This window comes from Naegleria gruberi (genome assembly GCF_000004985.1).
Source record: "Naegleria gruberi genomic scaffold NAEGRscaffold_59, whole genome shotgun sequence".
Classification (NCBI taxonomy): domain Eukaryota; phylum Heterolobosea; class Eutetramitea; order Acrasida; family Naegleriidae; genus Naegleria; species Naegleria gruberi.
The window spans coordinates 19558-45627 of NW_003163268.1; the positions used below are offsets into that span (position 1 = coordinate 19558).

At 32.5% G+C, this 26070-nt stretch overlaps 12 protein-coding genes and 1 non-coding gene across 13 annotated transcripts; 6 read left to right on the forward strand and 7 right to left on the reverse strand.

Moving 5' to 3' along the window:
* Positions 1 to 556: 556 nt before the first annotated feature.
* NAEGRDRAFT_81426 (uncharacterized protein) lies at positions 557 to 1568 on the reverse strand (the record flags this gene model as incomplete). Its single annotated transcript, XM_002671674.1, has 1 exon — positions 557 to 1568. Exon 1 carries the CDS (start codon positions 1385 to 1387, stop codon positions 557 to 559), a length of 831 nt encoding a protein of 276 aa, XP_002671720.1. The 5' UTR covers positions 1388 to 1568.
* A 305-nt stretch (positions 1569 to 1873) lies between these two features.
* Positions 1874 to 6722, reverse strand: NAEGRDRAFT_81427 (uncharacterized protein; the record flags this gene model as incomplete). The annotated part of the gene is made up of 1 exon (XM_002671675.1): positions 1874 to 6722. One exon carries the CDS (start codon positions 6720 to 6722, stop codon positions 1896 to 1898), a length of 4827 nt encoding a protein of 1608 aa, XP_002671721.1. The 3' UTR covers positions 1874 to 1895.
* Positions 6723 to 7134: 412 nt separating this feature from the next.
* On the reverse strand, positions 7135 to 7215 carry NAEGRDRAFT_t632. Its single transcript has one exon. It is a non-coding gene; the product is annotated as a tRNA-Leu (tRNA).
* Positions 7216 to 7777: 562 nt separating this feature from the next.
* NAEGRDRAFT_73174 (uncharacterized protein) lies at positions 7778 to 11296 on the forward strand (the record flags this gene model as incomplete). Its single annotated transcript, XM_002671616.1, has 1 exon — positions 7778 to 11296. The coding sequence occupies one exon, from the start codon at positions 7778 to 7780 to the stop codon at positions 11294 to 11296; it is 3519 nt and encodes a 1172-aa protein (XP_002671662.1).
* Positions 11297 to 11540: 244 nt separating this feature from the next.
* On the forward strand, positions 11541 to 12404 carry NAEGRDRAFT_73175 (ras family small GTPase; the record flags this gene model as incomplete). Its single annotated transcript, XM_002671617.1, has 3 exons — positions 11541 to 11937; positions 11987 to 12318; positions 12339 to 12404. 3 exons carry the CDS (start codon positions 11541 to 11543, stop codon positions 12402 to 12404), a joined length of 795 nt encoding a protein of 264 aa, XP_002671663.1.
* Positions 12405 to 12489: 85 nt separating this feature from the next.
* Positions 12490 to 13329, reverse strand: NAEGRDRAFT_73176 (uncharacterized protein; the record flags this gene model as incomplete). The annotated part of the gene is made up of 1 exon (XM_002671676.1): positions 12490 to 13329. The coding sequence occupies one exon, from the start codon at positions 13327 to 13329 to the stop codon at positions 12490 to 12492; it is 840 nt and encodes a 279-aa protein (XP_002671722.1).
* A 394-nt stretch (positions 13330 to 13723) lies between these two features.
* On the forward strand, positions 13724 to 14763 carry NAEGRDRAFT_81428 (uncharacterized protein; the record flags this gene model as incomplete). The annotated part of the gene is made up of 1 exon (XM_002671618.1): positions 13724 to 14763. One exon carries the CDS (start codon positions 13724 to 13726, stop codon positions 14747 to 14749), a length of 1026 nt encoding a protein of 341 aa, XP_002671664.1. The 3' UTR covers positions 14750 to 14763.
* A 294-nt stretch (positions 14764 to 15057) lies between these two features.
* On the forward strand, positions 15058 to 16662 carry NAEGRDRAFT_52685 (uncharacterized protein; the record flags this gene model as incomplete). Its single annotated transcript, XM_002671619.1, has 1 exon — positions 15058 to 16662. The coding sequence occupies one exon, from the start codon at positions 15058 to 15060 to the stop codon at positions 16660 to 16662; it is 1605 nt and encodes a 534-aa protein (XP_002671665.1).
* Positions 16663 to 16954: 292 nt separating this feature from the next.
* On the reverse strand, positions 16955 to 17965 carry NAEGRDRAFT_73179 (uncharacterized protein; the record flags this gene model as incomplete). Its single annotated transcript, XM_002671677.1, has 1 exon — positions 16955 to 17965. The coding sequence occupies one exon, from the start codon at positions 17963 to 17965 to the stop codon at positions 16955 to 16957; it is 1011 nt and encodes a 336-aa protein (XP_002671723.1).
* Positions 17966 to 18080: 115 nt separating this feature from the next.
* On the forward strand, positions 18081 to 20330 carry NAEGRDRAFT_52686 (uncharacterized protein; the record flags this gene model as incomplete). Its single annotated transcript, XM_002671620.1, has 1 exon — positions 18081 to 20330. One exon carries the CDS (start codon positions 18081 to 18083, stop codon positions 20328 to 20330), a length of 2250 nt encoding a protein of 749 aa, XP_002671666.1.
* Positions 20331 to 20417: 87 nt separating this feature from the next.
* NAEGRDRAFT_52687 (uncharacterized protein) lies at positions 20418 to 21342 on the reverse strand (the record flags this gene model as incomplete). Its single annotated transcript, XM_002671678.1, has 2 exons — positions 20418 to 20893; positions 20967 to 21342. 2 exons carry the CDS (start codon positions 21340 to 21342, stop codon positions 20418 to 20420), a joined length of 852 nt encoding a protein of 283 aa, XP_002671724.1.
* A 150-nt stretch (positions 21343 to 21492) lies between these two features.
* NAEGRDRAFT_59370 (uncharacterized protein) lies at positions 21493 to 23852 on the reverse strand (the record flags this gene model as incomplete). The annotated part of the gene is made up of 1 exon (XM_002671679.1): positions 21493 to 23852. Exon 1 carries the CDS (start codon positions 23707 to 23709, stop codon positions 21493 to 21495), a length of 2217 nt encoding a protein of 738 aa, XP_002671725.1. The 5' UTR covers positions 23710 to 23852.
* Positions 23853 to 24200: 348 nt separating this feature from the next.
* On the forward strand, positions 24201 to 25754 carry NAEGRDRAFT_81430 (RGS domain-containing protein; the record flags this gene model as incomplete). The annotated part of the gene is made up of 1 exon (XM_002671621.1): positions 24201 to 25754. The coding sequence occupies one exon, from the start codon at positions 24201 to 24203 to the stop codon at positions 25752 to 25754; it is 1554 nt and encodes a 517-aa protein (XP_002671667.1).
* Between the last annotated feature and the right edge of the window lie 316 nt (positions 25755 to 26070).

The window sequence follows — 26070 nt, forward strand, 5'->3', positions numbered from 1 at the left end:
CGAAAAGATTGTAGTGATTCCAGAAGAATTTCCCTTAATCTTAATGTAAATATCTGGAATGAAACTCTCATGATTCTTGAGTTTCCTTACAAAAATGTCAACATTTTCGAATAAATTGAGAGAATCTTGACAGCTATTTCTTATCATATATGTTCATAATGAGTTTGATAATTTTTGAATCACTTGAAGGAGTGAATCAAAGAAGGTTTGGCTAGAAATCTCTCTCCAAGCAAATACATAGTCCAATATTACTACCTCTATATGTATTATTTCATCTAGTGGAAGAATTCTCTTTCTTAATTTTCTCTCCTTTCCCAAAGATAATTTTTTTCAAAGAAGCTCTTGAATTCTCTTCTCTCTGAATATCATCCATTGAAAGTGAATCAACTAGCTGACATTCTTTCCATACTTTTGTATCAATATCAAACACTTCAGTATCTCTGAATCTGGCATAACAATCGGTTCCTCCATGTAGAATGAGATATTCATATTGAGAATCAAAGTTATGATTAATATTAGACATCCGGGGAACGAAGTCGGGTTGGGCGACTTTGGCCTAACTCAGGTCGGGCGACTTCGGGTGAGATAGGGTTACAAATATTTTCTCTAAATATGAATCCAACTCAGTTTCTTCTTTTGCCTCCAAATTTTTAAATTCTTCCTCTTTTTGAGCAATAAAGCATACTAAGTTTTCATTCATCTTTTCGAGTTGAGCTATGTAAACTTGTAGATTTTCTTCCAAAAACTTGATTCTAATTGCTACCCTTTCCTCAAATAACTGACGACTCAAGGTTATCTCTTGCATTTCATTGGCATAAACAGATTTCGAACTTTCTAATAAGGCTTGAACTTGCTTGCTTACTTCTTTAGTCTTTGGCATATCCTTATTCTTTTGATTTTCATCATAATCTATACTATCTTTCATATCACGTTTCAATTTTACCATAACTTGCTTGTTGATATCAACTTTGGGAATAGTTGACTTGGGTTCTTCAGACTTCAATGGACTTTTATGAGTGCTCATTGGACTATCATGAGTGTTCACTGGACTATCATGAGTATTCTTTGGATTCTCATTAGTCTTCAACATACTATCCTCCATCTTTCTTTGTTTAAGTGTTGGACTTTCTTTTGCATCATCAACATATTTTCGCTTTTTCTCGTGCACTTGTTTAATTTGGATGGCAGAATAATTTACATCCAAATCTTCATCAGTATCATCACTTTGATTGCTTTTTTCAAGTGTGATTTTTTGTCCTCTTTGCAATTCTAATTTTAGTACTCTTTCAATATAATTTCTCTTTTCAGCAAAGTAATTTGATAACATTTTGACAATAATTTCATTACTCTTCGGAATCTTGGTTTTCTTTGGCAATTTTTCACACATTCTCGGGCCTTTGGCTGTAGGAAATCCTTTGAAATTCTTGTTGTTAATTGTAAATTGTTCAAAATCTTCATATATTGTTTTTGTGATTCCGAATGATGTTAACGGTTTTGATGAAAATATTTTATCATCAAGAATTTCTTTGTGGTATTTATAGAGTTCGTCACAAAAGTGTTGAAATAAATCCCATTTTTGTGTAGACATTTTTTTTTGCCAGGTTTGAGATAATGGTCGGCTTAGAACTAGGAGGAACAACAAGTGTCATTTGTGTTCGTTGAGAAGGAACTTGACCTAATTGTTGTTCTGAGGTAAATTTTCTATAGGGAATGAGAGGATGAACATTAGGTGCTTCTAATGGGGTTGTGGTACTAGCAGCTAAAGTTGGTGAGGTTATTGGTGATGATGGTAGTAGAATTCCCATCATTTTACCTGATTAAGGCAAATTATTAAAGTTGATTAATTTGCAACAAAATATTAGCCCACTTGAATAACATTAAAAAAGAGTAACAATTTAATAATAGTTGATTAAGCATACAATGATAACAACAAATAATACCATCATAATCATTGAATGTTTTAACATTGAGGAAGAATTGAGTGTAATAGTAGTTGATGTCATTAAATCAGAAGGTGATGGTTGAATTGGTGAAGGTTGTTGTTGTTGGTTATTAAAAAATCTTAGAATATCAAATGAATGATAACTTTCAACAACTGAAGAAGAAGCCAATTGATTTCTACTTGTTCTTCTACTGGAAATTCCATCATTTGTTAGAATAGTTTCTGTATGAATGAAACAATCATTAACACTTCCAAATGTAGAATTGGAAAACATTTGTGAAGTTAATTTAAAACTAAATGCAATTTGATTATTAACAAATGGGAATTTGATAATTGTTGATTCATATTGAGATATTTCACTTTGATTTCTAACAAGTTGAATCCAACTAGTCATTAATGAAGGATTGTAAACAGTACATCCTAGTTGACCATTTGTTAAATCAAATGTTGGCATTGATCGACCTGAACTAACACAACACAAATAAGAATTCTTAATAGAAATTCTAACTGTACTTTGTAATGAAGCTGCCTTTCCTTCAGTATCTACAACCTTTACAACAACATGTGGCTTTTCAGATAATTGAAATAAATTCTTTGATTCCTTGAAATTATCAGAAAATAAACTCAATTGAGTTAAAAGTTTAAATTCTGAAGGAGGTGGATTAATTGGCATGTAATACGAAAGTGAAATAATTAATGGTACTTGATATAAATCACCCTCTGGAGATTTAACATAAACTTGGAATGTGAAATCACCTGAATAGTAATTTAAATATTCTCTTGCTATAATTGTCATGTAATATTCACCATTTGATTTGAATTGTAATGAAATATCAAATGACACATTGTGATTTGGTTCTGACTTGCTAAATGAAACACTTTCAATGAAGGCTTTTTGTGAGAATAAAGTACCTGAAACTTTCAATTTGTTATTCGAAACTGACAGTAATTCTCTTCTGAATGAAATTTGACTAATTGAACTATTTGAATTAACAACACCCATATCAATATATTGATGAGATGAAAGTAATAACTTGATTTGATGATCAACTTTGTAATTTGTAATTTGACAATAATTATTATTAGAAATTAAACTAATGTAAATTGGAACTGTCAAGGTAAGAACAACTCCAGAAGAATCTAATTGTTGAGTGACTCTTGAATCAGAAATCAAATCAGAAATAGAAGTAGAAATAGAATATTGAGTTTCACATGTCAATTGACTTGTAGAATTTGTGACAAGATCAGTAACATTTCTTTCACAAGTAGAAATTTCAGAGAATGATAATCTTGTCATGTTTGTAGATCTTGAAAGAATATTAGAAACTGAAATGGTATACATAATCTTTGAAGATCCTAAATTTGTAACTGAAACCTTTGGCGGAGAATTAATAAACGAAAGACAATTCTCCGTCTGAATTTCACACATTGAACCACTTGAATATGGAGGACATGTGAGACAAGATGTGGAATTGATACAACTTTCACATGTAGATGGACAAGTATTACTGCAATCTGAACCATATAATCCATTAAAACATTTAGAACATTGATTTGGAGATGAACATGCAATGCAATTCTCATTACAAACTGGAATTTGACATGTTGGACCTGTCCATCCAGATCTACATGTTGAACATGATACCTCTGATGAACATGATTTGCAATTAGATGGGCATATAATATTACAATAACTTCCATAATATCCTTCGTTACATTCTAAACAATCACCTGTACTTGTTGAACAGGTTGCACAATTGGAAACTTTACAAACTTTCTCATTACAATATTGACCTTTCAAACCATCTAAACACTTATTACATGTTTCACTTGATGAACATACTTCACAATTAACTAAACATTTGAGTCTACATAATTTAGAAGTATCATAAAATCCACTCTTACATGATTGACAATTAGATGCAGATGGAAGACAATTAGAAACTGAACTAATCTCACAATTAGTACCATTATATCCATTTGGACATGAACAATTATTAGGTGAGAGACATGAACCAATACCAGAACAAACACTTGCAACATCAGCTCTCTTTCCACCACAAATTGGAACTTCACAATTAATTCCTGCATAACCTGTTTTACAATAACACATATCAAGCTCTTCACAAATTCCGTTTCCACTACATACATTAGGATCTGAATCAAATAATCCATTACACATGGTTGGTGAATAAATCATATTTCCAATAACTTGCTTTCCAACACCACCTCCCCATAAAGAACCTGAAGTGGATGGATTTGCTGCTGGATATGGAAATTTATAGAAAGGTCCTACAATGTAATTATTACCATTATATGCTGTGAACATGAGAGAGTTATATTCTATAAAAGTTATTCTAGTGATTCTCTCAGTTGTTCCAATGAATGATGTAGATAAGAGTGTTGGATAGGAAACTCTTGGTAGTAATGAACTCCAGGAACCTGTGTAAAATATTTTGCCACTCTCCATTAGATACATCACAACATTTTGTGAAAAAGAAATGGACAGGAGAATTTCACTTCCAAAAGTAGTAATGTCTAATTCTAGTGGTGAATACTGACAAAGTCCAGTATTTGTACCGTAGTAATTATCAGAAATTGGACCCCAAGCAAATAATTTTCTTGATTCTCTACTGTAAGCGAAACATAAATTTTGTAAAGAATAGCAAGAAAGGTATGAAATTTTGTGTGGGATAGCCAATTTTGTAAAGTTTGTTTTGTAAACTCCAAAAAATCCACTTGGATAACAACCAGCAACAGATAATTCACCAAAAGATCTAACATTTCCTTCTTTAGTCAAAAAAAAGGAATAGAAATAATTTGTTTGAACATCAATAAATGTCTCATTAATTCCAGTATTGTAAACCATTGTTGGAGAATTAGGGAATGAAGGATAACTTTGGGCTGGAGTAAATGGAGTGACTAGTAAAATACCTGGAACAGATGTTGTTGCCATGAATCTAGCTGAGTAACTAGATAGACTTGTAAAAGGTGCAAATGTAGCATTTTTGAATAGTAATGTACTAACTGCAGATGTTGTTGAAGTTGGTTGTGTGTAGCTGAATATAACATCTCTTCTATTTCCAATACTGTAGCCATTTGATTCAATATATCTAATGCGATATGGGAAGATTGCATAAGGTGCATTGAAAGTTGGTAAAAATAAAGTTTCAAAATAATTTGGACCAGTTGAGCAAGTTTGCCCAGTAAAACCAGCATCACATTTTGTGCAAGTCTTATCATCTGAACAAGTCAAACAATTAGGAATGCATGTAAATGAACAAGTAGCACCAAATGTTCTTGGTAAACATGATGAACACAAATATGGTGTTGTACATTTAAGGCAACTTTCAGGACAAATAACTGAGGAACAATTAACACCTCCATAACCAGAGTTACAAACACAAACACCGTCAATACATTGACCATTCGCACAATTGGTACATTTAGGTGCACATGTTGGTGGTGGAGAGGATGTTATAGAATTCTTACATGTCAAACAACTTGTTGCACTCTTACATGTTAAACAATTAGGATTACAATAGAATTGACACAATGGACCATAGAATCCATTTACACAACTTGAGCAATTCATATTTGAATAATCACATGCAGAACATGTGAATGGACATGTGAATGGAGGACTTTCAATAGTGAGTTGTTTTGGGAATGTTAAAACTGGTTGACCAGAAACTATTCCTTGTAGTTCATAAACACCAGGTGGTAAACTTGTAATATCAATTTGTTCACCTTTACATGGTAATTGAGCTTGTTGATTGTAGCCACTCTTATAGAAATTGAGAATTAAACTTGAGTAACGGTTACATAAAGCAATTTCAAAAGTGTTGAAGTAAATTCTTGAAGATTGTTGATAAATGATTGAATTAGGATAAACAGATAAGGAGATTAAATTATTAAACAATACTCTATTTCTAACTTGTAATTGATAATTACCCATGCTATGTCTACTAAAATATTGATAGTAATCTGTTTGTATTGGAAACCAATCTCCAAAATGATCGAAAAATGGAATAATTTCAGAAACAATATCCACTTCAAAACAATTAAATAGGTAGCATGGATATGCATTCACAATACGTGTATGTTTCACTTTTTTAGAAGCAAAATTAGCAAAGTTATCCATACCAGCAGCAGGTGAACCGAAAGTAATCAATTGAGCTCTATCCATTGGAATTGACAATTCTTGTCCAATAATTGTAGCAGCAACTTGAGCTAAAGCACCACCTTGTGAATGCCCAGTCCAAATTATTCTATATCCAGAATAACCATTCACAAAATTCTTCAATATTTGCTTGTATTCTAAAATTTCAAAAAGAAAACCTGCATGCAGCCAAATAGTTGTTGTTGGTGTTATGGCGTATGGCACTGGAACAGCTTCAAAGTTTTGTATCCAATCTAAATAACCATCAGTTCCTCTAAAGGAAAAGACAATCTTCTTCTCTGAAGTAGAAACATAAATATTGAACACGGAAACAGACTCATGATATCTGTAGACAAGTGTGTATTCTGGAACATAAGTAGAAGAAGTTGACAAATCATTATAAGCATCATTGGATAATACAGCAGCTGCGTAAACATCTCTATTGAAATATCCAGTATAATAGGGCTCATAGAAGGAACGTTCTGGATGTCCTCTCTCCATCATACGACGAGCAATGACACTCTCATTATATTCACTTGCCACAACTGTGTTTTGAAAACAAAATTGGACAACAAGTGACACTATTAAAGTGACAAGTAATAGTTGTGTTTTTTTCATCTTGATGAATTTTGAATACCAATGTATTGAATTGCTGTGATTGGTTGTTTGCATTGTGCGTGGGTGGGAATGCTCACGTTGAGACTTCCCAACCAAGGTTTTGACAGGTTGGACATGTTGAACAGAAATGCAAGGTAATGCATTAAATGAGAATCTCATTATCCAACTTTGAGCTTTAAATACCAACAACTAGTTTTTTAATTAGGACATAACTATCTTACTGATTTAAAACTACGAACGATAAGTTTGTATTTTTTTGTTGTTGAGCAGTAGGAATCTTTATTGATATTCCTAATGGATGTTAGATAATAGCAAATAATATTTTCATGGTTTTTACTAGACTTTGCATAGTATTTAAAAATATGAAAACTAATGCTTGTGGTTTAACTATGAAAGAAAAAGAAACAAAAGCTGCAGAAGGTGGGATTTGAACCCACGAAGCTTGCGCAGTAGAACTTGAGTCTACCCCCTTTGACCACTCGGGAACCCCTGCTTCACATTAGTTCATAACAACCACTTTTTATGAACTATTTCACCAGTATTAAGACTTAAATGTTTTATCTTTTAAGAATCAAAAAACACATATTCAATATCAAATATATTGGTGGCAAACCTTGACAGCCCGCTCCAATAAAATCGAACAAAAAAAATGAGCGACAATGATGTTAACCAACAAGATGCTGGCGAAGAAAATGTGAATCTCCTTCGGAGGATTGTGAATCGATTGTTTTTCAGTATGATTTTTCCACTTGCTAGAAAATACTACTCCAAAGGATCAATTGGTTTGGATGAATTGATAAAGTTACCATCATCCTTTGCTTTTCGAATAACTTCGGAACCATTTGAAAGATTTTTCTTTTCACTTAAAGGTGATTATTTACGACAATCAGTCATGTTTCTATTGAAGAGATGCATTTTCAAAATGATATTTTGCATAATTGGAAGGATAATAGTAATTGCATGTGATTTAGCTCGTCTTTATTGTTTAAATCAAATATTAATATTTAGTGAAAAATTTTAAATTGACAGTTGAGGCTGTTTTATATGTAATCGGAATGAGTTTATTAATGTTTATATTCAAATCAATTAGATGTTTTACTGATGATCATGTAACTTTTATTGCACAACAATTGGGAGAATCAACAAGTAATTCTTTATTGAATGCAATTTATAGGAAAGTGTTGAGAATGAGTAATAGTTCTAAACATGAATATTCTACTGGTTCTGTTATGAATATTGCAACAACAGATGCATCTAGATTTCCATGGTTTTATTATTATATTGAAACTGTCATTGCATCAATGATGACATTTGCTGCTTGTTTGTGGTTTTCATGTAATTTATTGGGAATTTCAGCATTGTTTGGATTTTCAATTATTTTAATACTTGTTCTTCCACTCTCAGCTGCATGTATGATTTGGGAACAGAAAATTGAGGAAATTATTGAGGCAAATCAGGATGAAAGAAGTCAAATTATTTCACAAATGGTCTATGCAATGAGATTTGTTAAATTTTATACAATGGAAAAATTATTCAAGAGGAAAATTATGAATATCAGGGAGGTGGAAATGAAAAATATCAAGAAGGGTTATATTTCAGATTCTGGAATGAGTGTATTGTGGAATGCATTTGCTCCAATGATTTCATTTGTTAGTTTTTTACATTTTTGTTATGTGAAAGGTGAAACTTTGAGTGTGAGCACATCATTCTCATTTCTAAGTGCACTCGATATGATTAGATATGAGGTTATCTATGTACCTGATTCATTGCTGAATATTTCGAGAGCTTGTACAAGCTTTAAGAGAATTATCAAATTACTCAGCTCTGAAGAAATTTCAGAATCGTCCACCGATTCTAATAATAAGGAAATGGAAAATCAGAAGATTCTGGAGAAGGATTTGGTTGCAGAGTATGCCAATGCTTCATTTACATGGGATTCTCTAAAGTGCGAATCATCACCAACAATAACTTTGAAGGAAATTAATCTTAAAATTAAGAAGGGTGAATTTGTTTGTATTATTGGAAGAGTTGGTCAATCGAAATCATCTTTATTGTCCTCCTTGTTGGGAGAAATGAATTTCATTGAATCTCAAGATTCATTCTTTGAAAAAGATTCTAATCTGAAATATTCCTATGTTGCTCAAGATTCTTGGATTAGAAACCAAACTATTCGTGAGAATATTCTATTTGGAGAAGAATTTGATAAGGAAAGATATCAACAAGTTCTCCATGCTTGTAATTTGGAACCTGATCTTCAACAAATATCAAAAGAAATTGGAGACATGACAATGATTGGAGAGAGTGGAATTAATTTATCAGGAGGTCAAAAGCTGAGAATTTCATTGGCCAGATGTTTCTACTCAAATGCAGATGTATTCTTATTGGATGATCCATTGTCAGCAGTTGATGTTCATACAGCTGATCATATTATGAAATATGGAATTTATGGATTCTTGAAGGGAAAGACAACTCTAATGGTCACTAATCAAATTCACTTTATTGATAAGGCTGATAGAATTTTAGTGATGGATCAAGGTAGAATTGTTCAACAAGGAACTTTTACAGAGCTCTATCAAGAAGATTTGAATTTTAAAAATCTAATTGATGAATTTTCATCCAACAATAAGAATAATCAACAGGAAGAAAGAGATTTATTCGATGAAGAGGAAGAGAATATCGAGAATCAAACTTCAATTGAATTGATTTCACATGAATCCCTTGAAGAATATTCCAAAATAGAAGAAGAACAACGTAAGAATCCATCCACACTTGATAGTATGAAGAGATTATTCAAATTTGCAGTTGGTAATAGCAAATTCATGTTTGCTCTCATTTGTTTCTGTGCCATTATTCAACAATTGGTAACAGTTGGTCATCAATATGTATTGAGCTTGTGGTCAAATGATAGTGAATATCAAAGCTTTACACTGTTGACTTATTTACTTGCCTATTTGGGTACTTCTTTGATTTACATTGTGGCAGATATTAGTTCTGGATTTCTTTGCCTCATTCACTTTTTGAATACTGCCAAACTATTACATGAGAAATTAATGACTAGTATCATTCATTCATGTATTGCATTCTTTGATTCAACACCTGTTGGAAGAATAATTGCCAGATTCACACGTGATACCAATTCGATAGATACTGATCTTAATAAGAACTTGGCACAATTGATTCCATACTTTTTCTTCTGGATTGGTGGTATTATTACTGTAATGATCATGTCACCCTATTCAATTATTCCAGTAGTCATTCTGTCACCTGTTATATTTTTCGTGCAGAGTTATTATAGAGTTTCACTGAGAGAAATTGAACTATTGGCAGGGGTTTATTCTTCACCAGTTAATTCACAACTATCTGAAACTATTCATGGTCTTCAAACTATTCGTGCCTTTGGAAAACAAAATTTACTTGTTGAAAGTTTTATTGAAAAGGCAGAAACACAAGCAAGAGTTTCGTATAATTCTCATTGTTTGAGCGCTTACTTTAATATGAGAAATGAGGTTGTATTTGCTCTGTGTGTATCACTCATCATTATTTCTAGTGTGTTGAGTTTTAGTGGATCATTGGTTGGTGTGATTATTCTTCAAGCAACATTGAGTTTTGATTCACTCTATTATATTTCATACCTTTTTGTAATGATTGAAAAGTATATTGTTTCAGTTGAGAGAATTGAACAATATTCTGAATTAGAAAGTGAAAAATATGAACCTAATGTTCAAGTTGACATGAAAGAATTTGGAAATGGAGGTCAAATTGAAATGAAAAATGTTTGTATGAGATATAAGAAACATACATTCGAAACTGAACCAGCTGAACAAAACAAATTAGTCCTCAAAGGAATTAATTTAAAAATCAATGCAAAAGAAAGAGTGAGCATTTGTGGAAGAACAGGCTCAGGAAAATCCAGTTTAATTCAATCACTAATGAGAATGCAAGAAATTGAACAAGAATCCACCATTCTCATTGATGGTATTGATATTAGAAATGTACCACTTGAAACACTGAGAAGTACCATGTGTATCATTCCACAACAACCAACTCTATTTAAAGGAACTCTTCGTGAGAATCTTGACAGTTATTCACAATATACAGATAGAGAATTATGGGATGCTTTAGAAAAAGTTGGAATGAAAGATAAATTGGATCAATTACAATCATTAGATGATGAAGATGAAGAAAAATCAGAAAAAGAAGTAATAACCATCAAGCCAACTGGTCTAGAAACTGAAATATCAGAAAATGGTGAAAACATTTCAGCAGGTACGAGACAATTATTGTGTCTTGCTAGAGCTCTGATAAGAAAGAGCAAAATTTTGATATTGGATGAGGCTACTGCACTGTGTGATTTGGAAACTGATAAACTCATTCAGAAAACATTGAGAGAAGAGTTCTCATCAAATTGCACAGTGATTTGTGTAGCTCACAGATTGGAAACAATATTAGATTATGATAAGATTGTTGTAATAGATGATGGATTAGTGAGAGAAATTGGAAGTCCATCTGAATTATTGGCAGATTCCTCCTCCCTCTTCTATCAAATGGTTGAAAAACACAACAAGAGAAAATAAACCCAAAAAAGTTACCGTTACATAAATTTGAATAAAAAAATATTAAAAAAACCATCATGGTATAAAACACTTCGTATCATCTTTACCTCTTCAACAACTCACAACTAACTCACCGTGTGGTATCATCAATGTTCACCAACCCATCAAATTAAAAAATGGAATTAATAGAATTACCTGATGAAATCATATTCAACATACTAGAGTATTGTGCAAAGCCTAATCATCATCAGCCTCTACTCCACAAATGGCCACTCTCCAATCTATCAACAAGGATCTTTCTAGAAGAATTGAAAATAAGAGTAATACATTTTGGAAAAGCCTTTTATTAGATGAATTCGGAATGAATAATCAATTTATTAAATTACTTGATGAGCAAGAGGAGAATGATCTGAAGAGAAAGGCACTAGTGTTGAGAAAGTTGGCAAGGCGATTTATTAATTATCCTACATTGTACAAAGAAGAAATTGTTGATGACTGTAGAGTTTGTATTATTGGTCCTGTTGGTAATGGTAAATCTTCTTTAATAGAGCAATTTGTTTATGGTAAATTCCCACAGGTTACAGATCCAACACTGGAAGATACTTATAGAAAGCAGGTGAAAGTGGATGGATTTGTACATTCCTTGGTTGTTTTGGATACAGGTAAGTAGGAATATTATTATTATCAATTAATTAGAACACACTATCTTAGCTGGATTAGATACATATATTGCAATGAGAGATGGTTTTATTAGAACACATGATTGTTTTGTAATTACTGCAAGTTTGGACACTACTCCAACTAAATGTGCAACATATTATGAGGAACTTTTGGATCAAATAACATTAATTAAGGGTTTAGATCATGATGGATTTTATTTTCCTATTGTGTTTGTTGTCAACAAATCAGACTTACAACAAGAGGAAAGAGAGTCAACATTTGATGAATGGAAAAATTATTTCAATTCGTTTATTGAACGATTTAAATTTATGAATTATGATATTATTGAAACAAGTGCCAAATCAAATATTAATGTTTCAAAGGTATTTGAATTGATTATTAGAATGTTTATTCATTTCCCTTTTCCACATGTACATTTATTTCAAGAGGTAATCAATTTAGATATTAATGTATTCAAGCAAATTAAGAAAAATAAGATTCATGGGAAAGAACGAAATAAGAAAAATTATAATGAGAAATGTTTATTACAATAATTATTTTCTATAGACACAATTAATGTAAATTTCAGAAAGTATCAAATTAGTAACGAATGACAACCAAACTGAACTTGTATAAGAATCCTTAACAGCAGCATCAACATTGATTCCTTCCTTTTGTTGGAAAATATTGTAAACTGTAAAGAGAGCCAAATAGACTCTCAATGAGATTGAACTCATCACAGTAGCATAACATCTAATCATCCATTCTCTGTGCTTTTGAATTCTATATTCCTTCTCCTTGTTAATTAGAGATTTGAATGGATTTATCCATTTTGGTAAAACATAGGCCATTGCCATTCCCATTGTACCAACCCAAATAGATGTCAATAATGTGAATGCACTCTTAGTTGCCAATCCACCAGCACTGTATGGAATCAAACCTATTGATCCAATTGCACCTAGAACAATACTTGAATTGAAAATATAACCCATCCATTTGTGTAATTTCATATGTCTAGCCCTGAATGATTCTTGAAATTGGAAAATACCCAATCCCAAACAAACCATTCCACAACTAGCATGTAAAGCCAATGCAGGATATCCTTGTTTTAAAGTATAAGTTGATCCGACATATTCCAATGCTCTTGGGTCAATGGATGGATCTGGATTAACAGGTTTAAATCTATGAAATATGGACAATCCCATTACTGCTGCCCATCCTGTTCCAACAACAACCCAAGAACCGTATTTCAATAGGGATTTAAGCCATGATGACGATGAAGAAGATGTAGTAGTATTGATTGTTTCTTCTGTTGCTACTTTCTCTACTTGTTGTTGCTCGGATGAGGTAGATGATGGTGTTGATGAATTTTCATTAGACGATGTCTTACTCATGATGATATTGGTTTAATTTTTTTTAATGGTGGTAAGGTATTGATTGGACCATTGTGTTTTTTTTTATAAGGAAACGGACAGTATTTATTTAAGGAATTGGAAACATTTATTCCCCGAATGGAAGACATTTTGCTACGTGTCTTCTACACACGTGTATTATGTGTGAAATTTATTGTGCTGTGTGCGTTTCTAATCCTTAAATTACTTCCACTACTACTGTTGAACACTTTTAAGGGTTGGTTGAACAGTGCTGAATTATCCTCAATGGTTGTTGTATGGAAGCCAAGTCACCTATCAACTGTCACTGTTTTGAACTGGCATCACCAATAAAAATTTTCGGTTTGCCCTTGTGACTACTTCACAGATCACTGAACGTGCTTCATCATAAAAAATTATGCATAAGAGTTCATCATTATCCTTCCTCTTGCTTGGAAGCATTTTGATTTGTTGCTTCTTGGCAACCTTCACAAATGCTCTCAAATTAAATGGGAAAGACAACAAAATTTCACTGGATTTAAATTTGAATGGAATTAGTGGTTTGGGTGGTTTAAGTGCTTCATCATCTTCCGCTGCTTCTGCTGCTGCTGGAACATCAACTCAACAACAACAACAACCAATTATTATTCAAGCTCCTCAACCTCAAGTTCAATATCAACCACAACCAATTACTATTAAAATTCCACCATTTAAATTCCCAAAGTGTTGTTCAAAGAAAAAGAAGGTTGAAAAAAAGACTGTTGTTATTGAAGTTCATCAAGAAAAGAGACAAAAGAAGAAGAAACCAACTAAAAAGACAGTCATTGTTGAAATTCATCAAAAGAGAAAAGTTAAGAAGGTTAAGAAATCTGTCATTGTTGAAATTCATCAAAAAGTTAAACGTTCTAAATGTTCAAAGAGGGAAAGTAAGAGTTTGGCTCGTCAAATTAGATCAATTTTCAGAATTAAATATCAACAAGGAAAGAGATTCCATCCAAAGAAACATTTGGGAGCTGATTTGTTGATTTTATTCTCTCATTTGAAGAAGAATCGTTCAGTTCCAAAATGTAGAAATAATACCAAGCCAAAACTTCCAAAATCTGTTAAAAAGATGGTAAAGATTATTTTCAAATGGAAGAAATCAAAGAAGGTTGAAAAGAAGCCTGAAAAAAAGCCTGAAAAGAAATGTAAGAAACCAACTAAACCAAAGAAATGTCCAAAGCCAGTCAAACCAAAGAAATGTAAAAAACCAACTAAACCAAAGAATAAGAAGCTCACTAAGGAAACTGTAGAAATGCTCAAATATTTGGCCACTTGTGACAAGAAATCTGTCACTATTAAGAAGAAGAAGGTTGTTCAAAAGAAGGTTGAAAAGAAGGTTGTTGAAAAGAAACCTGAAAATAAGAATCAAAACATTGATGAAATCTTTTCAAAGAAGAAATAAATCCAATTCTAACCAAGTAAATTGAATAACAATTGATACTTTCAATGTTGATAGAAGAAGAAACAGCAGACATGCAATATTGGATGATTTACAAAGTTATATTGAATAAATAGAAATTGTATCTTCTAAAAAAGGCAATTCAACAGGTAAGGAATTGGATACAAACTGGTAGATTTTTCGTTAAAAAACATTAGAAAATACGTGGTGGCTGTCATCATCAATGATAACTGACAACAACAACATTTAACCATTAAATTTGAAAAACTTTAAAAAAATATAAAAATTTGACTTGAAGAACCACCACACATATGAGTTATAAAACAGTGTTTAAAGCTTTATTCGCACTCGTAATAGTTGCTCTTTTACAGTCAGCCATCTATCTCCTAGTAGTAAAGAAGAGCAATGTTGAAGAGTCTAGAGCAGCAAGTCCTTCAGAGAAGAATCGTCCCGAGTTTAGTTCACCCTATCATCATCAAATGTTTTTAAATTATTCTTCGAGGATATTTACGGAGAGTGATTATTCTCATCAACGTCCAGGATTTTCCGAAATTATGAAACATGATTTGAAAGAGTTGTATAAATCAATGATTAATGTGGATGATCAGGTGAATAGAGCATTATCTATTTCTCTGGATCGTCCAATTGATTTTAGTAAAATGGATACGTATAGAAGAAGGATTAGAAGATATTTTGAAAAGGATAGAGTTTGGGATAGTTCTATGCATAAACATCAAATAACCTATTCACCATTTGATTCAGTTGTGGTACCTGCAGATTATTTCCTTGAAAATTATCCAATTTATCGTAATTTTGTACTTCCACACACTGAAATTTACATGTTGAGAGAAAAGAATGTTCATGCCATCTATGATAATGACTATTCCACAACATTACAAACTCTTGCAAAACATATAGTTGGAGAGGAGTGTTGGAAAAAAAAGATTGTAATGCTTCATGATACATTTCATTTCCATTCTGGTGGACCTAGAAAAGTAGGAATTACTTTAATGTCTGCATTGAAACTTATTGGAAAGGAATTTATTTCTACTGAGGATATTGATAGTCCTGATGTATTGAGTGCAGATGCTATGTATTCCTATCATCCAATTCAACATACAAAAGTTGTTGATAGACTTTTAAGAGAAAAGCTAAAAGACAATTTCGTATATTTTGTTGGACCTACCATAGCACCTGATATACATGCACATCATTACAGTAGATTGGGAGATAAAGTTAGAGTTTTAACAGCTTCACATTGGGTAAAATATCATGACTATGGTCCTGCTCTACCAAAATCTATGAAATTATTGGTTTATCCAACACCAATTAACACAAAAATTTGGTCACCAAAACCAAAACAAGAACCTCCAAGTATGGATGGTGTATTATATATCAAGAATTGTGGACAGGGAGCTCCAGAGACTGTTAAGAGTCTAACTGAATCATTATTGAAGAATAATGCATACTTTTCCAATAGTACTCTCCATTTTTTTGGTTATGGTGGATATACTGAGCCACAATATTGGAAATTATTGAGAGAAAAGGCTAGATTTGCTGTTGTGTGCGTATCAACAGAAACTCAGGGCATTGCTCTCGAAGAAATGATGTCCATGAACATTCCTCTCTTTATTTTATGGGACAAGGGAAATTCTTACAGAGAGGCTGATTCACCAACTTCTGTTCCATATTTCTCTGAAGGAAAAACAGGAGTAATCTCAAAATTTAGTGAGATGCCTACTACTTTTCCTGATTTCTTAAAAAAGGTCGAAACCAATCAGTTTCAACCAAGACAGTACGTTGCCAATGTGTTCAATTATTTTGATTTGGCCGTTTCATTTCTCGATATGGCTTGTAATTTGAAAAGCACTTTCGAACCAAGAGAAGAATATTTATCAAAATTTAAAAACATGTAAATCTCTTCAACAGTACGATATTTACTAAAATTCTTCCAGACCATAAATCGACGACATTTGAGCATTTCATTAGGGTGGCTGTCAAAACGTGATTGAAATCATGTGAATCAATCACATTTTGTCACCCACCCAACAAACCACGAGTGAAATCTAAATTCCTTAATAAACACTATCTAATACCATGCTATTCTACATTATTTCAATATCTGCTGATTTCATTAATACAAATAAGTTGGTGTATGATTCGTTAAGGATTAAAGCAGTTCCTTAAACAATACAGCAATATGTTCGTTTATTTGATAATGGAATATTTAGAAACCCAACCACTCTTTTCTACTTTGACAATACACAATCTCTTCCATGATGTCAAAGTAAAACATGTCTTGAATTCACCATCATCTCTAGCTTTCCTCACCTTTCCTCTCACATAGACAACATCATAAAAATGTCCCTTTTGGAAATAATAATTAGGTCTCATATGTCTCATCTGAATTTCCACACATTCCTCAAACTCTAAATTTTCAATAATGTAATCATATGTTCTATACCAATACACACCATTCTTAAAACAATAACCCTTATTTCTCTCAGGGTATGCCCCTTCCATTCCCATATTTATAGCATTAAACATATTCGGGTCCTTAATAGAAATTGAGAAATTGAACCCCTTAACATTATAATATTTTTGGCAATAACATTGACATTTTTTCTGCACTGATCCAACAGAAGATGTTTTTTCATAGGGAAGAAACATTCCCATTGCTGTGTCACATATTGTTCTGAAATGGAGTGAGGGTTCATCTACTAGATATACATTTGGATTATACATCATTCCTCCATCACTATTCTGATCTAGAATATTCTTGTAAAGTTGTTCTGAGAAGGGATTAAATAATTTGTTGTTTAGTTTTGCAATCGAAAGTCCATTCCATTGTTGGTTGACTAACATCATGTAAACTTTGCCTTCGACCTTTCCAATAAACAGTAAAGCACTTTCTTCCAATTTAAAATCTTCAATAAAAAGAGTCAACTGTTTCTTTTCTAAACAATACTTGCTGATTGATAATTTAAAGTGTCCAATCAGGTTGGATGGATAGGAAATTTGAAGTTTGTATCGTTTCTCAGTTTTTCCTCCGTTCACAGAATCAAGTTTCACTTTAATTTTATCTTTCGTACTAATTGTAAATTCCAATGCTACAAGATTTTTATGTTTTTGTGTTGAATTGCTATTAATTAATCCAAAAACTAAATTGAAATTCGAAGAAAATTCCGACAGCATTGCCTTGTGCTGCAGTTTAGTCATTTTTTCAATTTAATTGGACAACTAATCTGTTTGAACAAGTTCAATATTGAATTTGATCTTGTTATTTTACAATGTTATTCAGTAATTAATTTTAAAAAATATTTCGAAAAGAAAAATGGGCAACTTCTTTCCTTCAGTAACGCTTGAACCACAACAGAAAACTGAACTGGAATCAAAGTTGAAAAGAAAAATAGATTCTGTTGGTGCCTATCCTGTAAGGAGTCCCAAGAAAAAGGTTCATACAAAATCCGAAACAAAGAAATATCTTCCATCTGATATACTTCAGTTTTTTGATATTCCCTTAGTCAACAGGGAAATAGCCTGCAGAAACCTGATGGACAGCTTAATAGAACAAAAAAGCTCAGCGAACCATGGACTGCTCCCTATTTTGAGCCAGCATTATGGTAGTGGGAAAACTCGTCTTTTAAGAGAGTTTCGACAAGCTTTAAAGGAGAGGAATGATCTTGAGCAATTTACCTGCTGCGAGTCTGAAACTTCATCAGCAGTAGCAAATAATATTATGCAAGCAGTTCTTGTGGATATGCCTTTAAATAGGGCAACATTAACAAATTCTATAGAAAAGGACTTGCAATTTCCATTGGGTGGTATAAGTCGTCTCTTTTTATTAAGGCTAAAGACATCTATAGAAGAACATGCAGCAATTTCAAAGGATCCTCTTGTTTCTAAAACGATGAATGTTTTACGGTATGTGGGTGCGTGTACATACAATCATGTTTCTGATCTTTCGTTTGAAGAAAAAGATATTATTACAGAATTGAGCTTTTGCTCTGATTGGATGCAGTTTCTTCAATTTTATTCTCGTAATAGACTTTACCCAATATTAATTCTAATAGACGAAGCTTCATATCTAGAGTACCATTATAAGGATGGCCATGTGTCCTTTGTTTATCTTTGGGAAAAAGTAATCAAACCTACAATGGGATCATCTTCTCCAGGAATTTACTTTGTGGCTTGTGGGACATCTTCAACTCTTACGAAACTGGGAAGAGGATTGTTAAGAAACGAAACTAAACTGATTTCTCCCACAAACGCAATTCATATCACGTTAGAAATGTTAAAAGAAGAGCATATTATGGAGATTTTCGAGAAAGTAATTATATCTAAGGATGGAAAACTTAATGTTAGGCAATTTACTTCTATTTTTTGTAATATTGGAAACAACTATGAATACTTTTGCAAAACAGTTTTTTGGTTTACTATGGGTGTTCCAAGATTGGTGCTGTACGTTCTCTCATCTTTAACGCGACATGTTAAAAGCAATGGACCATTAGATTTCAGCACGAGAGGAAAGATTGACGATGTTTTCAATAACTTTGAAGCAGGTCCAGAGCTTTCACTTGTGAAAACAGCAAAAGAAATTTTCCCATTTAATGAATGTACTTCTACTAAGGACAATTTATCTCGCTTTCGTTCAATATTAACAATGGGAGTGTTGAGATTTCCAATTCCTGTAACAGAGGAGTTTTTGACTGAAATAGACCTTATCCATGATCTTAACGTAGCCGTGGAAACACCAACTATCAATATTGATGGAAAACCAACAGTCATGATCAAAATGTTCATTCCAAGGTTTACATTGATTAAGGCAGCCAAGCAAGAAAGCTTGCAACATTTATCTGTCCTAGCTTCTCTTCCTTCCAATTACTACAGATACATAGACAAGGTCGACTTGCTTGAACAACTATTTCATGACACAATACTAACTAGAGTTTTGGTAACCATCAAATTTTCAAACGCAACGAGATGGCAAAACATCCACTCAATATTCTCTCATTCACAGTTTCTAACAGACAAAAAGGTTGAAAGGGAACATGAATTGTTTATGACCACCTCTGTTTTAGGACCCCCAGCTCCTAAATCCAAAAGCCCAGGTTTTTTGATATCTGTTCCTGAAGGCAATAGTATAATTGGTATTGCATGTAAAACCAACATGTTTTCATCAATATTTAGTCTAAAAATGCTTCAAGACGAAATAGATAAGGCCAGTTTGCTTGAAAAAAACATTACACTTTTTGTTTTTGCCAGACAGTTGACTGCTGAACTAGTTCAGTCTTGTAAAGATTTAGGGTACTTAAAGTTGACAGAAGGGAAGTGGTCATTTGGTTCCGGCTTAAGTTGCTCAAAGCTAACCACACCTCCAACAGGTGTATGGGCCAAAGGACTCAAATTTATTGAGAAGACCATAAATGTTTACAAAAACATGGAGGTTATTATATTGGGGAATGATTTGTTCAGTTCATTCTTTACGAAAGAGGATATTGAGCTCCTGACAGAAATTTCTACTGCAAAAACTTATCCAAAAATGGGACTGGTAGAAAATTGGGTTCAATCATTAATTCAATAGTTTCACAAACCACATTCAAAACCAAATTGGATGGTGAGTTTCAACTTAAACGCACTCAGAGGTAAATTGGTCCTTTATTCAGTTAGATTAAACATTGTAATCAAAATGAATTGGATGTTCATCTCCATCACTTGCAGCATTAATTACAGTAACACCATTTTGTATCTTTTCATATCCATAACCCATGTGGACATGACCAAAACAATTTACCTTTAAATCTTTCAATTCATTCATTCTGGTCATCAATGAAGGACTTCCATATTTCAAAATTCCATCTAAATGACCCTTTGGTGGTGTATGGGTCACTAGAATATTTGTATCTGGATCAATAGTAGCAAAAATCTCTGCAAGCTTTTCCTCACTTCTATAAAAATAATCATTGTCGAATTGACACATGTATTCCTTCTTTTCTCCAGGTAAATCTGACATATTTGGAATATATGGAGTTCCATAAATTTTAACACCTTCAATTACAACACTGCTATTTTCAAGATAAATAGCATTAGAAAATAATTCTTGAATCTTTTCCTTTCCAAGTTTAGAAATATCCACTTCATGATTACCTAATTACAATCATTTCAATAATGTTACAAAATATTTAAATCAAATTATTAAACAAATATTAAACAAACATACCACAAATAACAATCTTGTGTTTGTAAGGAAGTGTTCCAACCCATTGATTAAACTTTTCAATATCCTCCAATTTTCCCTCATCAGTCATATCACCACAATGAATAAATACATCACCCTCTGGTAATTGCAGCATATCATGTTTGTTGTGTGTATCACTTATAATTACAAATTTTAATACCTTTTTTCCTTCAGAGGTAGGTTGTGGATGAACAATTTCCCATTCAATCTTTTTTGGAGCCTTGATCGCTTCTTGTTCTCTTCGGGATGAGAGTTTCTTCATCAATTCATCGGAATTAGATGTTGTAGATGATGAAAGTATTTTGGTTGTAGGAGCTTTAACAGCAATGAATGAAGTAGGTGGAGGTGGTGGAGGCATTTTCTAAATATATTGTACTTATGTGATGAACATTTCATTGTTGTGTAGATGATCTAAAACGTCAGGTTCACTATGAACTCGTCAATTTTTTTAAGGTTTTTTGCTTTCTAAATAATACATTAGTTTCCTTCTTATTATTAAAAACTTAAATTACAATATGATATCTATTGCACTCTCTTCTTTTAGTGAAATGTATTTTGGAATCAGTTTTTGCATTTCTTTTTCTAGTTCTGTTGTGAATTCTCTATTGTTTTTCAGCTCGTTTGAAGCAAATTTGAGAGTATATGGTATTTCCAATACCGCAGCAGTTACAATCTGCTTATCGTTTCTCAATTCCTCTGAGGCAAACTTGAGAGCATTTCCATTTTTAGAGATGGCTGCTAGTACTACTTGCCTATCATTTTTCAGTTCCTCTGAGACATACTCGAGGTTTAATCCATTTTGTTGTACTTTTTGTAATGCTAATTCTCTATTATCTATTATTGATAGTGGTTGAGAGGAAAATACAAATGGTAAAATATAAGTAAATGGTTTTTTGAAAATGAGAATGTCGCCATCTTGTTTCAGTTCTTCAGATGCAAATCTAAAGGAAGAGCCATTGTTTTGAACTGCCTTCATAACAACCTCTTTGTCATTTCTCAATCTATCCGATGCATATTCAAGAACAATTCCATCCAGTTGAACTGCAGCTAGAACAATATCCCTATCGTCCCTTAGTTCTTCTGTGCAGTGTTGTAAAGCTATTGGATTATTTTTAACTGCTTCCATAGCAATAATCTTGTTTCCTTTAAAAGATGTTCCACAAAATTTAAGAGAATTTCCATTTTTTCTAATGGCCAAGCTAACTATTTCTAAATCATTCCTTAAAGCCTTACATGCATACCCAAGATTGTTACCGTCTCTTTTAATAGCTTCTGTAACAATATGACGATCTTTCTTCAATTCCTCAGATGCATAACTAAATGATCCACCATCGGTATTCATTGCCTCTATTATTACATCCTTATCATTTCTCAAATTTTCACATGAATAATATAGAGCATTACCATAATTCTTCACTGCTTTCAAGACCATTTCCTTATCATTGTTGAAATGAGGAATGCAACATAGTGCTTGTCCTTTTAATTCCATTATTTTTAACATGAATTCTCTATTATTCTTCAATTCTTCAGAGGTCAGTGATAGATTTTTAATTGCATCCTGAGGTTCACTCATCAATGCAACTTGATAAATGATTTGCTGATCATTCAAAAGTTTAGTAGAGGCATACATAATAGCGTTTGAATTTTGAGTAATAGCCTCCATTACAATTTCAAAATCATTTCTAAAAGAGAGTGCATATTCAAGAGACATGCCATTTTGTTTTACACACCCTAAAACAAGTTCTTTCTCTATCAAAAAGTCCTCTGGTGATACAAATTGAAGATTGAGGCCATTCTTTTCACATACATACGAAACAACACTCTTACTATTTTTAAATGGGTGTTTTAAATTTTGAAAACAATCAACCAAGCTAGTAACTTTGCCATTCAAATTATCAAACATCACCTGAAATATATTTTCAATAGAATATCTATTGTCTTCGTGAATACATGTCATTCCTTTACATAAGTCCTTAATTACAATCCATGAAGAAGGATCATTCTCAAATTCGCTAATAGTGGTAGTAGTATTAGTAATAATATTTTGGAATAATGTTTCGATATCATTCCACAATTCTTCTTGTTGATATTTTAATTGTAAGTGAAATCGATCTAGAAATAGAAATGATAGAATAGTAATACCCAGACTAAAAATATCACATTTGCAGGAACATTTTCCATTAAGGATTTCTGGAGCAATAAACCCAATTGTACCAGCAAAACCTGTAGCAGAAGAGTAACAGGAGCTAGTACAATCATCAACCAATTGCTCATTATTTTCCTCATTTAACAATAACATATCATCTAAATTATTTTCTGCCATTGTGGCACATCCTAAATCTCCCAACACTATCATTCCCTCCTCACTCATAAAAATATTTTCCGGTTTAACATCTCTGTGAATGATATGATTCAGTGATAGGGATTGCAAAGCTCCACAACACTGCACAATGATTTGTAATACCATTAAAATTGAAACTCTTTCCAAGTTTTTTCTCACATCACGCAAATTATTTCCTCTAAATTTAGATATAATAACATATTCTCGTAAGGTTATAGAGGCTTCATCATCATCATTATAATTATTAAAAGTTTTCATCGATAAAACATTGGCATGATTTGTGTGTTTATACTTTTGCAAATACTCGCTTCTGGTTTCTCCAGTCTCAAGTAAACCTGAATCATCATGAATAATTTTAAAAACCATCAATGATTGATCGCTCATCTTTCTACACTTGTAAACCCATGTTGTTGGATTTCGGTAAATTTCTGCTATGGGAAAATAGTATTCACCTTGAAATTCAAAACTTGTTCCATTGTTGTTATTATGGAAAAGAAGCGAAGAAATGGTGGACTGAAGAGATTTGGTCATTTTTTATCATCTTTAATTCTTATTGTAATGCAAGTGGTTCATCACGCCTCTGTTGATTCTTGGTGTAATTTCACATCTATTAACTCCAAGAATTTCAGCACATCAGCTCAACATCTATATAATAGTAATTTGGAATTTATTCCTTCATCATGATTTGGAAATAAAATTTCGATTGTCAGACCTCCAATACGAAGAACGTAAACCAATCCAAGGCTTGTATTGCCATGTGTGGTAAGGAAAGGTTAAGGTCGTCAGTGATATTATTGAAAAACTACATGAGATTAACATGTCAAGGTGAAATGAGATATTAGAGAGGCAACCAAACAAAAAAAAATACCGAAAGAATGTTCAAGTTTAAACGAAACAATTCTTCGACTAAACTTGAGGATATCCACTTGATTTATGAGTTTCCTTTGGAGGCTATATTCGATGTTCCCGAAGCCAAGGAAGAATTTCGTGCCTATCTAAAGAGGGAACACAATGAAGAACCTCTTTTGTTTTATGAGGAAGTTGAAGATTTTAAACGACTTAAATTTGAAGAGAATAAGACAAAGAAGGCATTATTCATACTAAAGACTTATGTCATGCCGAACAGCAGTCATGAAATTAATATATCATCACAATATAGACAGAATATCGTGTTAGGATTTGAAAAATCAGGTCAACTGACTTCAGAAAAGAATATGTTGGTTGATGAAACTATTTTTGATGATTCACAAAGTGCTATTTTCTATAATTTGAAGAATGACACTTATCCTAGGTTTACCAAATCTGTTCAATTTAACAATTTCCTTAAACAAAAGGATGAAGCATTTATTACATCAATTTCTGTACTGAAAAACACAAAATATATGGAGTATATTCCAAAATTTGATGGATTGGTTTGTGATAGAGATATTCAATTCTTTTCATTCATGGCTTTTAATGATGATGAGGAAGTTTGGGATGAAATTAAAGTTGGAGCAAGTGGTAGAAGAGCTTGTTATCAATCCAAAAAGGAATTCAACATTGATGAAAATGAGGAAAAAGCAAATGGTAAACTGTTAAAGCAAGTTTTCATTTTACCATGTTCCAAGGAACAAGCTTTTAATATGTTTTCTCATACTCAAGTTAGACAGGATATTCTAGATGCAGAGAGTATTAATCAGTTAGATTACATTCCAATATCAAAAACAAATAAGTATGCACAATCTATTCTCAAGATTGTTATTCAAATGACAGGTTTAACTTGGGTAATGAAACCTAGACAAGCAGTTGTGGCTGGTACTGTAGTTAAAGATACAAAGAGAAACTGTATTGCTAATATTATGAAGTCAACCAACTCTGTCCTTCTTCCTGAAAAGAAGTCACATGTTAAAGCGAGAGTACTTTCTTCCAGCTTCTTTGTAGATTGCTACACCACAACACATCTAAATAAGCTCAAAGATCCACCCCACACAAACCATAGTATGAGTTCTGGAGATTTGAGAAAATCAACCTCATCAGCATCATCTACTTCCTCCTTTTCAAGAAAAAGCTCAGTAGCATTTGATGACAGCTTGTCTGATATGAGTACTGAATCATTTGGACCAATTGAAAATGCTTGCAAAGTAATTTGTGTTTCCTACATTGACTTACAATCAATGCAATCTGATTTTATAAGGAAAAAGTTTTTTAATGCGAAAAACAAGGCAGCCCATACAGTATTTATGAATTCTGTAAAGGAATTTGGAGCTTTAAATTTCCCTAAACCTAAATTCAGTGAGGGACTATATGACACCTTAGATGCTTTTACTTCACACTATACTACTGGTGATAATGACACTGTTATGACCTGGGATTTGGAAGAAGAAGAAGAGGGTAATATGTATCCGTGTTATCCAGCCAACGCTGGATTGAAAGGATTTTGTCAGATGTGAGTGGATTCCGTCGACTGCCAGTGGATTTTTATCTGGATAAATCAGATAAATCAAGGAAAAATCTGGATTTAATGGATAAAATTAAAGGGGGGCGAGTAACCAATCATTACCATCATTAAACTGATTCAAAACTTTCTTATAGCCAATGGAATTCATGGCCAAGATCTTGCAATTTACCATCTTGTGCATTTCTTATAATTTCTGCAAAGAAAATAACACTGCACATTCACTCAAACTCTTCTATTAAATCTTGCTTTTTTTCCAACTATTTCCAATTTGAATTATAATCATATGATTTATTGTTATTTTTGTTTGA